At 36.3% G+C, this 12,549-nt stretch overlaps 2 protein-coding genes across 4 annotated transcripts; one reads left to right on the forward strand and one right to left on the reverse strand.

Annotated features, from left to right (window-relative positions):
* The first annotated feature begins 343 nt into the window (after positions 1 to 343).
* On the forward strand, positions 344 to 8,363 carry cldn7a (claudin 7a). Of its 2 annotated transcripts, XR_007184296.1 has the most exons (5): positions 344 to 910; positions 3,816 to 3,980; positions 4,187 to 4,271; positions 5,501 to 5,716; positions 7,765 to 8,363. XR_007184296.1 is itself a non-coding variant. In XM_048185901.1 (4 exons), the coding sequence occupies exons 1-4, from the start codon at positions 688 to 690 to the stop codon at positions 5,664 to 5,666; spliced, it is 639 nt and encodes a 212-aa protein (XP_048041858.1). In that variant the 5' UTR covers positions 348 to 687; the 3' UTR covers positions 5,667 to 6,435. The 2 variants fall into 2 exon arrangements, 1 of the variants encoding a protein (XP_048041858.1); XM_048185901.1 differs by lacking the exon at positions 7,765 to 8,363 and having other exon boundaries at positions 348 to 910; positions 5,501 to 6,435.
* Positions 6,608 to 9,793, reverse strand: si:dkey-112a7.4 (calcium/calmodulin-dependent protein kinase II inhibitor 2). 2 transcript variants are annotated; one of them, XR_007184297.1, is made up of 3 exons: positions 9,575 to 9,793; positions 9,000 to 9,311; positions 6,608 to 7,458 (listed from the first exon to the last, which is right to left on the reverse strand). XR_007184297.1 is itself a non-coding variant. In XM_048185902.1 (3 exons), the coding sequence occupies exons 2-3, from the start codon at positions 9,208 to 9,210 to the stop codon at positions 7,373 to 7,375; spliced, it is 297 nt and encodes a 98-aa protein (XP_048041859.1). In that variant the 5' UTR covers positions 9,211 to 9,311; positions 9,427 to 9,564; the 3' UTR covers positions 6,608 to 7,372. The 2 variants fall into 2 exon arrangements, 1 of the variants encoding a protein (XP_048041859.1); XM_048185902.1 differs by lacking the exon at positions 9,575 to 9,793 and adding an exon at positions 9,427 to 9,564.
* Between the last annotated feature and the right edge of the window lie 2,756 nt (positions 9,794 to 12,549).

Genomic DNA, 12,549 nt, shown 5'->3' on the forward strand with positions numbered 1-12,549 from the left:
AAATTTCCCACGATCGAAGAGGCGCTAATACGCATGTGCGAAGCAAATAGCACAGATCAGTCTTGATGCGCACGCCAGTTATTTAAGGTGTTTCAAATGTACCCCTGTGCCAACTGTACCTGGTCTATATTATATTGCATTTCTGTCAAGGATCCTCCTAAAATTTACACATTGCGCTTTTAATAAATTAGTTCATTTCATACAGCCTATAACAGTTCTGCAGAAAACAGTGATGTTGTTGTTTCTTATGTTACGGAAGCAGGCTTTCATATTAAAGACACTTCATCTAGTTTGCTACTCGATATTTTGTGTAGTAACAAAGTTTTAAAACTTATTAAGTGAAGATGATGCGAGTGATTCTATGTGGTGTGACGTCACGACACCACAGGCATGGCACACCGGGCATCGCGCGCCAGCCAGCCGTTACCCCCTCATTAGGCTCATCCCTCGAGACTATACACTTCGGCAACTGCATTGTACGCAACACTTTGACTGTAGTTGACATCTGTGTCGAGGTATAAACAAACACCGCTAGCTGAGTGAGTGAGTGACTGCTAGTTTTTGTCTTGGAGAGTTGAGTAGCCTGCATTTTCTCAAATTCATTAGTTTGAGTTTAGGTTCTTCAGAGAGTAACAGGTGCGGCAGCGGTCACCGAGTCAGTCAAGTTTATTGCCAAGTCAGAAAAAAATGGCAAACTCGGGTGTTCAGTTGCTTGGATTTGGTCTCTCTCTGGTCGGCATCATTGGACTGATCGTGGGCACCATCCTCCCGCAGTGGAAGATGTCCGCGTACGTGGGGGACAGTATTATCACGGCAGTGGCTACTTACCAGGGACTGTGGATGTCCTGCGCGTTTCAGAGCACCGGACAGCTTCAGTGCAAAATCTACGACTCCATTCTACACTTAGACAGTGAGTTAAACCACGTTATCCTACATTTTTACATCTGTCTGTTTGTCCGTCCACCCGTCTCTCTGTATAGGCTCTGGCTATCTGTCGCATGTCTCTCTCTCTCTCTCTCTCTCTCTCTCTCTCTCTCTCTCTCTCACACACACACACACACACACACACACACACACGTTTGTTTGTTTGTTTGTTTGTTTGTTTGTTTGGCTATCTTAGTGAGGACATTGTATAGACTTCCATTGATTTTATATCAGGTAAATTATATTTTATCACCTAACCCTAAACCTACCCATCACAGAAACGTGCACTATAGACTTAAATAACACTATAGATCTCAATAAAAACATCTTTTGGCTGATTTATAAGCCTTTATAACTAGTGAGGACCAGTCAGATGTCCTCACTAGTGGGTTGTGAAAGTATTTCACAATATAAGTGAGGACATTTGGTCCTCACAAGTATAGTTAAAACACAGATCAAATTTTTAAAGTTTACTCAATTTGTCTGTACAAGTCATTTGTACTTAAATTATATTAAACTAATTTTAAGAAATTGAGTTGAATCTCTTATCGTATAACATAAAAAATTGAAACTGCTTACATTATTTTGACAAGTAAAAGTAATGTTTCCATGACTTTTATACACACACATTAATTTTCCCTTAATTATTACTGTATTAATGTTCCCTATATTTAGTATATTTTTAATCTGTTTTGTATGTTACTTATAATAGGCTGAAGATCCAAGTGTAAATCAGCCAGGTGATTGGAAATTAATAAACATCAATTTAAGTGTAGAAATTTCCAGTGGTCAGAACATATATTGATTTCCTAACAGATCAAGGGGCATGCCCTATAGTGTAAATCTATACTGTAGGTGTTTATTGGAATTCTTTGGCATATCAAGCCATAGTTTCCAACTCTTCACACACACACTCGAATAAACACTGGTGCCATTCCCAGCCAGTGCTTGATTAATGGATGCTGGCCTCGTCAGTGGGAGTTTGAATCTACTGTATGCCTGTAATGTAACCAGGCAGGACAGGTAGCCATGGTGAAAACAGCCTGTGCTTCTCCTGGAGGAACGTAACCCATTGTTCCTATAGCTGCCAAAGTATTTTTATTAACACAACTACCAGTAATGAATTATGAGTTTATTCATTCAGTTGAGTGTTTCAGTTTAGGGCTGTTACAGAAACATTCTCCATTCCCTGCATGGATTCCCCAAGGACTGGGAGGGGAAACCACAACCTCACGTCCCAGTTTGCAGAAACACTCTACAGATTAACACAGACTGTCCATAAATGTGATTTAGCTCTTGCGGTTCGCTCCTTGAATTGATGTATTTACTGAGGGCCTCTGTGCAGAACCTCAGGGGTCATTTCTGAGAAAGCTGCGGGACACTTCCAGTTGAAACCAGCTGGAACTGCACCTGACAGCAGGTTGAATTAGGATGGAGGGAGGAGCAAAAGGCAAAAAACTAGAGAGAAAACAGGAGGATTAAGGGTGACCCTCTAAATTCCACAGCTGACTGTTTTCTGTGCCTGGCAAGAGATGCCTTATTGTGTTTTAATGAATAAAGGAGAGGAATAATTCTTCCACTTCACTACAGTTTACACCCCTGCCCCTCACACTTTCTTTTCTCCCCTCTTCGCTTGGTGGGTTTTGTGTGCATGTGTACAGGAATGCACTGGCACAGACTGGTTCTTGTTGGAATGGCTTCTTGCTCAAACCTTCAGCTGCATTGCATAAGTGATAGATTTTATACTGGCATTTTTCATTGGCATCCTTTTTAACCATATATGGACAGTGGCTAATTAGATATTGGATGTGCAAGCATCATTGCCAATGCTCATACTTTCATACAAATGACTGAACACTTTAGCAACTGCATAGCAATAATTTAATTTAGTTATAATTTGATACTATAAATAATCATAACCTAATATGAATTATATATATTATATATAATATTAAAATATATAAATTATTTTATTTTATTCTATTTCCTGGTGGTTTGTTATATTTGATATTATAAATAATAATAATTTAATATATTAAATAAGTATTTTTTATAATTTTTTGTATAATATTAAGTTATCAATGTCATTATTATTATTATTTATAATATTACACTGATTTATTTAACAGATATTTTCTAGTGGTGTGGCCATTTTTGTTATATTTAATATTATAAATAATAATAATTTAATATGAAGTATATTTATAATGTGTTGTATAATATTAAGTTATTATTGTCATTATTATTATTATATTAACAAAGTAATAATTTACTGAAGAAAAAGTTAAGTTGTTAATTGTCATTATTATTGTTATTATAATATTAAACTGATTTATTTAACAGCTATTTACTGATGGTTTGGCCATTTTTTGTTAGATTTAATATTATAAATAATAATAATTATTTAATATTATTTTTTTGAATATAATTAATGTATAATATTAAGTTTTTATTATTGTCATTAGTATTGTTATTTATAATGTTTACTAAATAATCATTTAGGCTACTAAAATAAAATTTATTTCAGTTATTATTGTCATTATTTGTATTATTTATAATATTAAACTGGTTTATTTAACAGCTATTTCCTTTGTTGTGAAGATCTCAGCATCCAGTTTTGGAGTAGAATCTTACAATTTGTGTACAGTTTAATTTAATTTTTGTTATGTATTTAATATTATAAATAATAATTATAATACTTATTAATAACCTATAATATTACGTTGTTGTTATTATTATTATTTATAATATTGAACTGATTTGTTTGACAGGTATTTCCTGACATTTGCATGACTGACATTTGTTAAAATCTCAACATCCAGTTATAGTGTATAAGCTCACAGTAGTATAGTATGTTTGATATTCTGTCCTTCTCTACCTGTCTCCTGCAGGTGATCTTCAAGCGACCCGCGCTTTGATGATAGTGGGTATTATTGTGTCCATTGCCGGTCTTGGTGTAGCCTGCATGGGCATGAAATGCACCACTTGCGGAGCCGATGACAAAGTTCGCAAGTCTCGCACGGCTGTGACAGGAGGCATCATACTGCTAGTGGGAGGTGAGTGTACATGTGAGCGAGAATACTGAGACAGTCTGTTCACACTAACTGTTTACAGCAAAACATCTTTGAACTTCTCTTATATAACATCAGTCTCGGCTCAGTCTGGGGGTCAGTGAACATCACAGAAAATGCTTTGAAGATATTGTCAAAGAAAGAAAGATCTGTCTTTTCTTTGAAACAATTTCTGTTATTTGTTCCTACAGCCCTCTGCGCAGTTGTCGCCTGCTCGTGGTTTGCTCACAATGTGATCCGAGCCTTCTACAACCCCTTCACTCCAGTGAACACCAAGTGAGCACAAGGAATTTTACTTTGCACAATTTCTGGAGCAGAGTGTCCCAACTCTGTTCCTGGATGTCACCCAAAAAGACACATTTTGGATGTCTCTCTTCTCCGACACACCCAGTTCTTGGAGCTCTTCTGCTAGTGTTGATGTATTTCAATTATGGAAACATCCAAAATCTGCAGTGTTGGGGAGAATCCAGGAACAGGGATAAGAAACACCCTAATGCAATTGCATAGTAAATATATGAGGTATAAAAAAAAAATGAGTCGACTGCTTTGTGCTTTGTACTTGTTCAGATAAATTAGTACATGTTGATGTGCATGTTCTCTGTTTGTCGTATTTGTCCTTACTGTTGTCTAGTTCTGTTGTCTTTCTCTGTTGTCCTTGTAGTCTTGTTATTTATTCCTCAGTACAATGCCTAAAAAAGTATAGTTTTAAGCTCAATGATACTTTGTTCACACGGGTAACCTGGGAAACCGCTATTTTTCTGCTGTTCCATAAGCGCCACCTACTCACCTGTCAAAGAGTGAACTCGTTTTTGTTCAGACAAATGTGAAAATCGGTCTAAAGGTTAATGAGTTCTAAAAATCTACACAATTCGGATTAATAATATGTGTGTGTGTGTGTGTATATACAATATATATATATATATATATATATATATATATATATATATATATATATATATATATATACACACACACACACCGTGTATATATATATATATATATATATATATATATATATATATATAATAGTAAATCATCTTTTAAAAATTACTAGATAAGTCATCATTACACCAGTAGGTGGCGACAGGTAACTGTTAAAAAATGTTTTTGTAATTTAATCATTCATTCATGAGATTTGTTCAGAAATGCTGATTCATCCAGTAATGAAACAAGTGAAGTATTTATGAGTCATTGAATCATTCATTGAAAGTGATTTCTTAAAAAAAAAATCAAATGAATTAAATATTTTTATAATTAAACTGCAGCAATTAACATTTTGTCATAACCTCTAGCATATAATACATGTTGTTTTTATTCGTCATCTATTCAGAATTGAGATCTCTATTTTAATTAAAAAAAAAAAAAAAAAAAGTGATTCTCAATTCATCCGGAATCGTCCAGCTCTACTTCCCATTCATGTACAATAATCTAGATCAGTTTACCACATTCAAATAATTTATCGTTGTCATAATGTCTCCCTTTTCTTCTTTATTCTTTAACATTAGGTTTGAGTTTGGAGCAGCTATTTTCATTGCTTGGGCTGGGTCATTTCTTGATGTTCTCGGTGGAGCCATGTTGTCTGCCTCCTGCACTCGAAGTAAACAAGTGTCAAAATATCCTAAAAGTAACTCTGCACGCTCTGCCAGCAGCAGCAACAAAGAGTATGTGTGACCAAGACTGCCTCTCACTGGACAGACACTGCACTGCAGCAACTTCATAAGGTGAAGAATTTCTTCAACAGAATAATGAACTTGAAGGAAATGAGGTTAAACTGCTGAAACCGAGAAAGAAAGCAGTTTACACACTGTCTAATGTCCCATAATAAAAAGGGCAACCAGTTGTCCAAAAGTTAAAGTAAAAACAAAATAGATAATACATTTACAAGCTTTGGGAGTTTTTGACATGGAGGACTGTAGAAATCTAGTGCCAGTAAAAATACTCACAACCTGCTTTGAAGACCTCAGTGTTTCAATGAAGTAAACAACTAGGTTGTTTTCTCTATGTGAAAGAAGAGAAACTTGGATAGTGACTCAAATATGTTGGTGTTTCCAAAGTGTCCACTAGGGAGCACTACAACCAACACAGTGAGCAGGTGTCGCCCAAAATGGAGGAAGATTTTTAAGATTTGCTTTTGTTTTTTCGAGTATTTATCCTAACAGCAGCTGAAATGCTAACATGTTTAATACTCATTTAAGTCACTCATATGTAATTTCATGTAACTGCAGTATTTTACATAGGGTACAGCAGGATCTTGAACATTGTTTTGATTTTTTTTTTTTTTTTTCCCATTTGCTTAACACATTAACTCATTGCTTGTGTTTTTACCATCCATGAGTCCTTCTGAATATCTTTTACTTAATAATGTCAGTGTTAGTTAGATATCATTTATGTATTTGTTTTACATGCTTATTTTCAATAAAGTGTGCTTGGTTGAAAAGGACATTGACATTCCCAATGTGAATCTGCATTACACACAAATCTATATTGAAACCTGGAAATAAAATATTTCAATCTAATAGAAAAGATCATGCCAGCCTGCAATGTCCTGAAATTTAAATTATTATTTTTTTAATTAAAAAGACAAACCCCTACCCAAACATTAACAATGGTAATAAAGTTACTCATGCATACTTTATTTATTACTCCCATTACACCGCACTTCCCTAAAACAGTTTACAAAAATCCATTAATTTCCATGCAAACATCTAGAAGTCAAAGCCATTTTTAAGAGCAATGTACTTTGACCAACATATGAGATCAATTTAGAAGATTTGATTGTTCATCTCAATCAGTATGCATTTAAGACCATACTTGATTCAATTCAAACTAAAATCAACAGGCACATAAAAACAGTGACCAAACAAAAAACTCCAAACAATGAACTGATGTCATTCAGAAGAATGTCAAGGTAGACCCTGATTACTGAGCTAACCACAGGTCTTACCAAATGGCGCGTTACACGTTAACAGTTTCACAGGAAAATGTCCTCTTTGGGAGATGAGTAATCCAACCTGCAGAGGTTAGCTTTCTTATTCTGGAGTAAAGTGCAAATTTAATAAATATAGCCCTGTTGCATTAGAGATCATCAAGATCTTCACCTCAAAAATGAAACATCCAACACAGAGGACACCAGACAGGATCATTCAGTGCTACAGAAGCACAACATCAGTTAAGTGATGAGCAAGCATAAAGTGAACAGGAAGAAAAGTCCACAGTTCTCTTGTTTGATCTTGAAGTGGCGAAAGCCTTAAAAGCTGTACAGTGAAAGGTGACGACAAGTGAGAACATGTGAGAGGGAGATTTTAGTTCGATTAAATTGTGTAGGCCTGCTGTTGGTGTGCTGGCCTCCTAACAGCTTTGGCACAGTCCGTCACACTTCAGGCAACAGGTGATACTCTCTGAGATGCCGGGAAGCTTCTGTTATTGTTTATGATATCATCCAAGTCCTCATCATCAATAACCACTGTAAAGGCAACAGAAGGAATGTATCATTTGACAACAGAGTGGAAACAAGTAAATATATCACAAGTTACGGTGGGTTCAAGTGCTCCTGGGAAGTTTGTATTTACAAGTTTGGAAGTCGTAAGGTGCACTTTGGTAGCGACGTATACATAAAATTCACAGAAGTGATGAATAAAGAATGCATCGGGTGTGTGTTTTGCTTTGTGTATTCTGAATCATTATATATTGTATCGTAATTGTACAATACTATTGTATTTTCTACGTACAAATTGTTTTTTTAATTTTATTCATTTTAACAATTTTACAGATGCTGCATTCATTGCGCCTGACATGTTTCTCACTGACACGGACCCAACTCAGAAACTCTGGGATTAAAGAAAAACCGGAGTTTTTTTTCCCTCTCATAATTACGACTTTGTGGTGTCTATCATGTGCATTTGACTCATAAATACGATTTTTCCGTCATGACTTGAATTTACCATTAGTCACAATTATTACTTCCCTACAAAGTTATTTTTAATTACTAGAAATGGGAACATGTTACTTGTGAAGGATCTAAGGATTCTCAATAACAACCTGTGTTACTTCAAGAAAGCATACACCTCTGTTGTCTTTTGTTACTATTATTATTTGATTGACATCATTTATCATTTTGTTATTATTCATTCATGTCACTGTCAGATTGTGTGGTTTCAAGGGATGTTTATCTTCATGAGTAAGAGATAAGAGAATGTCTCCATTTCAAGGTTTTTAACGTCACAGGATGATGTTGTGAAGCAGTATTTTCCATTGCTTTTGCTTTGGTATCATAACATTTGTTGGATTTGTACTGGTCAGATGAAGTCTGCGCATTGAAACATATGCAGCTAAGATTATTCAATAAACTCTGCTCTTTTTTTATCATCATTACTTCGTCTCCTTCTGTTCTTCCCTGGCTTTCTCACTCAACTTCTTGGGTACTAGAAAAACACTGGTTTTGGGAACCAGACAAAACTTGCTGTTAACAGGTTTTGGATACAAGACAAATGGATATCTTCTGGCAGGATCTGGCATCAGATCTGAAAATTCTGACTTGGAAACATGATCTCACATCTTGGCGTAGTTGGCAAGATCTAACATTTGTTTGGAATTTTAAAATAGATTTAAAAAGTTTGAATTTTATAAGCAGCTCATTGAGTGAAGTTTGTGTAGTTGCAAGGGTGTTGCTGTGTTAGTTTAGTTTAGGGATGTAGCTGGAAAGCTTTAGGAAATGTAACATTTAGAACATGGACTTTCAAACTTTTCCTGGAGACTCCCAAGCACTGCTTATTTTGGATGTTTTCCCTTATTTGACACGCCCAGTTGAGGGAATTCATTCAGCTCAATTAAATAAGAAAAACATCATAAATGTGCAGTGCTGAGAAGGCTCTGTGGACCATTTTAAAAACAAAACTTGATTTAGAAATTTTGGTCTTGGGTCAAAGATTTAAAAAAAAAAAAAAAAAAAATCTAAATAACTACATGTCAAGCTAACATAAAAACACTGCCTAATATCACACCCACCTCTCGTAGACCGCCCGATCTGTCCGAGTTTGGGGGCTCGCTGCATTCTTCGTGGGGCGGACAGGAGGTCTGGTCTGTTTCGCCCTGCCTGTCCGTGGTCGTACGGGAGTACTGGACTGGGTTGTAAAGCACCTGTCGGTGGTATGAGATCGGGCATCTCTGCCATGCCGTACATGACCTCCTGCTGTTGTACTTCGGTCGGTGTATTCATAAAAAAACGACAGCAAGTCGTTGGTTGGCTGTGCACTTCCGCGACGGCGACGAATGTTTCTCAATCCACCTAAACTGATTCCAAAGCTGTGTTTACCACACCTGGGGAGGGTAAAAAAAAACGGCAACATGAAGCGATCAACCTAGTAGCCCCTAAATAATGAAATCTAGCCATCAATATTAGTAATAAACACAAACAGTCGGATTACATATACACCTTGTATACACACAACTGACGGAGAAACTGTTCGCATGCACCGGATGAGCTTGAGTATGTTAACGCCTGTCAACAACAAAGCTTACTCTTACATTACATTATGTTGTAGATGAAACATGTATTTAAAACAACGAAACGTATCCCATACCTTGTATTTGTCCGGAGCGTGGACACAGTTTACACGTATTTGGTTTCTATGTCGATTTGTACGCCGTGTTCAACGCGAGTCGGAAGTTGCCTACTATCTACGGCGGTGAGAGTCTGTCGTAACTCTCACTTGGGGATTTCCTTGGTCGTTTCTGTATGCGTCACTGCGAGGGAGGGCCCGATCGCTGCAACTCACGTTGTGAACCGCGGGTAGGTGGTTATTGACGGTTCGCCCACCGTGTGTAGGTTCACCAACTGTAACCTACATACGTGAGAGCCCACACTGGACGTTAGCTCTAATGTTTCACCCGTACTTTACCACTGACACTGTCTTGAAAGAATTTAAATTACTTTATTAGAATGACCTGCTTGTAAACTACTTATTGCCAACGCATTACAGGAAGGGGAGTGAAAGAAACAAGAGACAGGTTATGAGAAATTCCTTAGCGCTTGGCAAGCTGGTTAAAATGTGGCTAGCTAAGCTTTGTGAAGTATTTAAAACAGGCAGCTGTAATTGTGATATAGATTTGATAATAAAGTCCAAAATAAAACAGAAAAAAACTATATTGCAAGTTGCTTTGTGTATCGTCACATGACTGCTAGTAATTGGGATGTCTGTTGTGTGGCAATACCATAATGTTATCAGATGATAATACCATTATTTATACAACATAGTCCTTGAATCTGATTCCAAGAATGTCTAACATAAGTAGAACGTTTCACTGTTTTTATTAGCCTATTACAGTCTTTTCTGTTTCTTCCAAACTAACTAACTGTCGCTGACGTCCCCTGTTGAAAAAAACAGCTTATGTGTTTTGAAGCATGGTCAAGTTCTGGTCCTAAGCTGGTCCTGAGCATAAACCGGCTCAAACCAGCTTCCATGCTTCAAAACATACCTAACCAGCATATGCTGTTTTGCTGTTTTTTTCAACAGGGACAGGTATTTTCAAGTGAATCTTTTCGCTGGTTACATCTTACGCCTGTAGGTAGCGACAAGGGGCCGTTCTTTATGACTGTGTTGTTAAATCATTCATTCAACAGATTCCTTCACAACATTGATTTATTTAACAATGAATAATGAACGAAATGATCAATAACAAATGAACGAAACTGATACTGCATCCCAATTCGCATACCCTTTCACATTTACTATTTCTGGTGATAATTCAAAATGCAGATCCAAGCACACTCTAATGGCTAATATTGCCCACAACCATTTGCACATTGACCATGGATTCGATTAGAATTACAAACACAAATAAAAAGTGTTAAAAAACTAAAAACATGGCGGATACGCAAGTTTAGAGGTAGAGAGGTTTTGACAAAGGGGTTTGCGTGATTAATAACCAATATCTAACCTGCTGAAAAAAATATTTATTTAAAGGTGCCGTAGAACGTCTTTTTAAAAGATGTAATATAAGTCTAAGGTGTCCCCTGAATCTGTCTGTGAAGTTTCAGCTCAAAAGTTTAGTTTAGTATTTATTTGGATGTTTACATTTGATTCTGAATGAGTTTGAGGCTGTGCTTCGTGGCTAAAGCTAACATTACACACTGTTGGAGAGATTTATAAAGAATGAAGTTGTGTTTATGAATTATACAGACTGCAAGTGTTTAAAAATGAAAATAGCGATGGCTCTCGTCTCTGTGAATACAGTAAGAAACGATGGTAACTTTAACCACATTTAACAGTACATTAGCAACATGCTAACGAAACATTTAGAAAGACAATTTACAAATATCACTAAAAATATCATGTTATCATGGATCATGTCAGTTATTATTGCTCCATCTGCCATTTTTCGCTATTGTCCTTGCTTGCTTACCTAGTCTGATGATTCAGCTGTGTACAGATGCAGACGTTAATACTGGCTGCCCTTGTGAAACGCCTTGAACATGGGCTGGCATATGCAAATATTGGGGGCGTACATATTAATGATCCCGACTGTTACGTAACAGTCGGTGTTATGTTGAGATTCACCTATTTTTTGGAGGTCTTTTAAACAAATGAGATTTATATAAGAAGGAGGAAACAATGGAGTTTGAGACTCACTGTATGTCATTTCCATGTACTGAACTCTTGTTATTCAACTATGCCAAGGTAAATTCAATTTTTGATTCTAGGGCACCTTTAATGTTATCTGTGCTATATTTCATCTGCAACAACAGTGAATGTTTACAAATGTTTGGTCATTAACTTTTAAATGCATCACTATGCAAACATATGAGGAGAGTTCTCAGTATGAAAGACCTGCTATTGTTAGATCAACGTGATACTTCATTTCTCCAATACAGAAGGAAATTAACTGAAACTAAATGCAGAGGATATTAACTGTGACAAAATGATTGACAGGGCAGTTTATACAATGACAGAATGCACATAACTAAGTGGCAAAGCTTTCTGCTACACTCAAAAGTATATAATTTTTGTCACAAAAAGAGTACATACTTTTAGGGCATTGTATCATTGATCATTGCAAGTTGAATCATTGATTCAACCAATTCATTAGAAAAAAGAAAAAAAAACAGGTTCAGGATCCATTATGATTGAGTCATTGAATCACTTACTCAACTGAAAAGCTGGGGAAAAAAACACTGAATCATTCTGAAAACAAATTCCACAGTGTTGTTCATAGACCTGTTGCGCAACGGTTCTAACTGTAGCTTTGTTCGGAATACTTTTTGTTGGAGGAACAAAAACAGATGAAGAAACTGGCAACATTGTTTCTAAAATGTAACACTCAATATTAACTTCCTTTTTATTTAAAGCTGCAGTCTGCAATTTTTGGCCCTCTAGCGATTAATAAACAGAACTGCATGCATCTTGCGGAAGAACATTGTAGCCGGAGCTACTTTTCTCCGTATATGTCTATGGCGAGTCACGCAGTTACTGTGATACTCTGCAGCAGGTCCTACCAGTCCGGTCTGAAATTGTCTGAATATAAACACTTATTATAAGTGTACCATAATGATTCAGGG

Source organism: Megalobrama amblycephala, linkage group LG3 (assembly GCF_018812025.1).
Source record: "Megalobrama amblycephala isolate DHTTF-2021 linkage group LG3, ASM1881202v1, whole genome shotgun sequence".
In the NCBI taxonomy this organism is placed as follows: domain Eukaryota; kingdom Metazoa; phylum Chordata; class Actinopteri; order Cypriniformes; family Xenocyprididae; genus Megalobrama; species Megalobrama amblycephala.

Excerpts from the sequence above, each read along its gene's own strand:
- cldn7a (XM_048185901.1), top strand. The coding sequence starts at position 688 with ATGGCAAACTCGGGTGTTCAGTTGCTTGGATTTGGTCTCTCTCTGGTC. Across the intron at positions 911-3,815 it reads CTCCATTCTACACTTAGACA|GTGATCTTCAAGCGACCCGC; the intron begins GTGAGTTAAACC and ends TGTCTCCTGCAG. Across the intron at positions 4,272-5,500 it reads TTCACTCCAGTGAACACCAA|GTTTGAGTTTGGAGCAGCTA; the intron begins GTGAGCACAAGG and ends CTTTAACATTAG.
- si:dkey-112a7.4 (XM_048185902.1), bottom strand. The coding sequence starts at position 9,210 with ATGAATACACCGACCGAAGTACAACAGCAGGAGGTCATGTACGGCATG. Across the intron at positions 7,459-8,999 it reads GATCGGGCGGTCTACGAGAG|TGGTTATTGATGATGAGGAC; the intron begins GTGGGTGTGATA and ends TTGCCTTTACAG.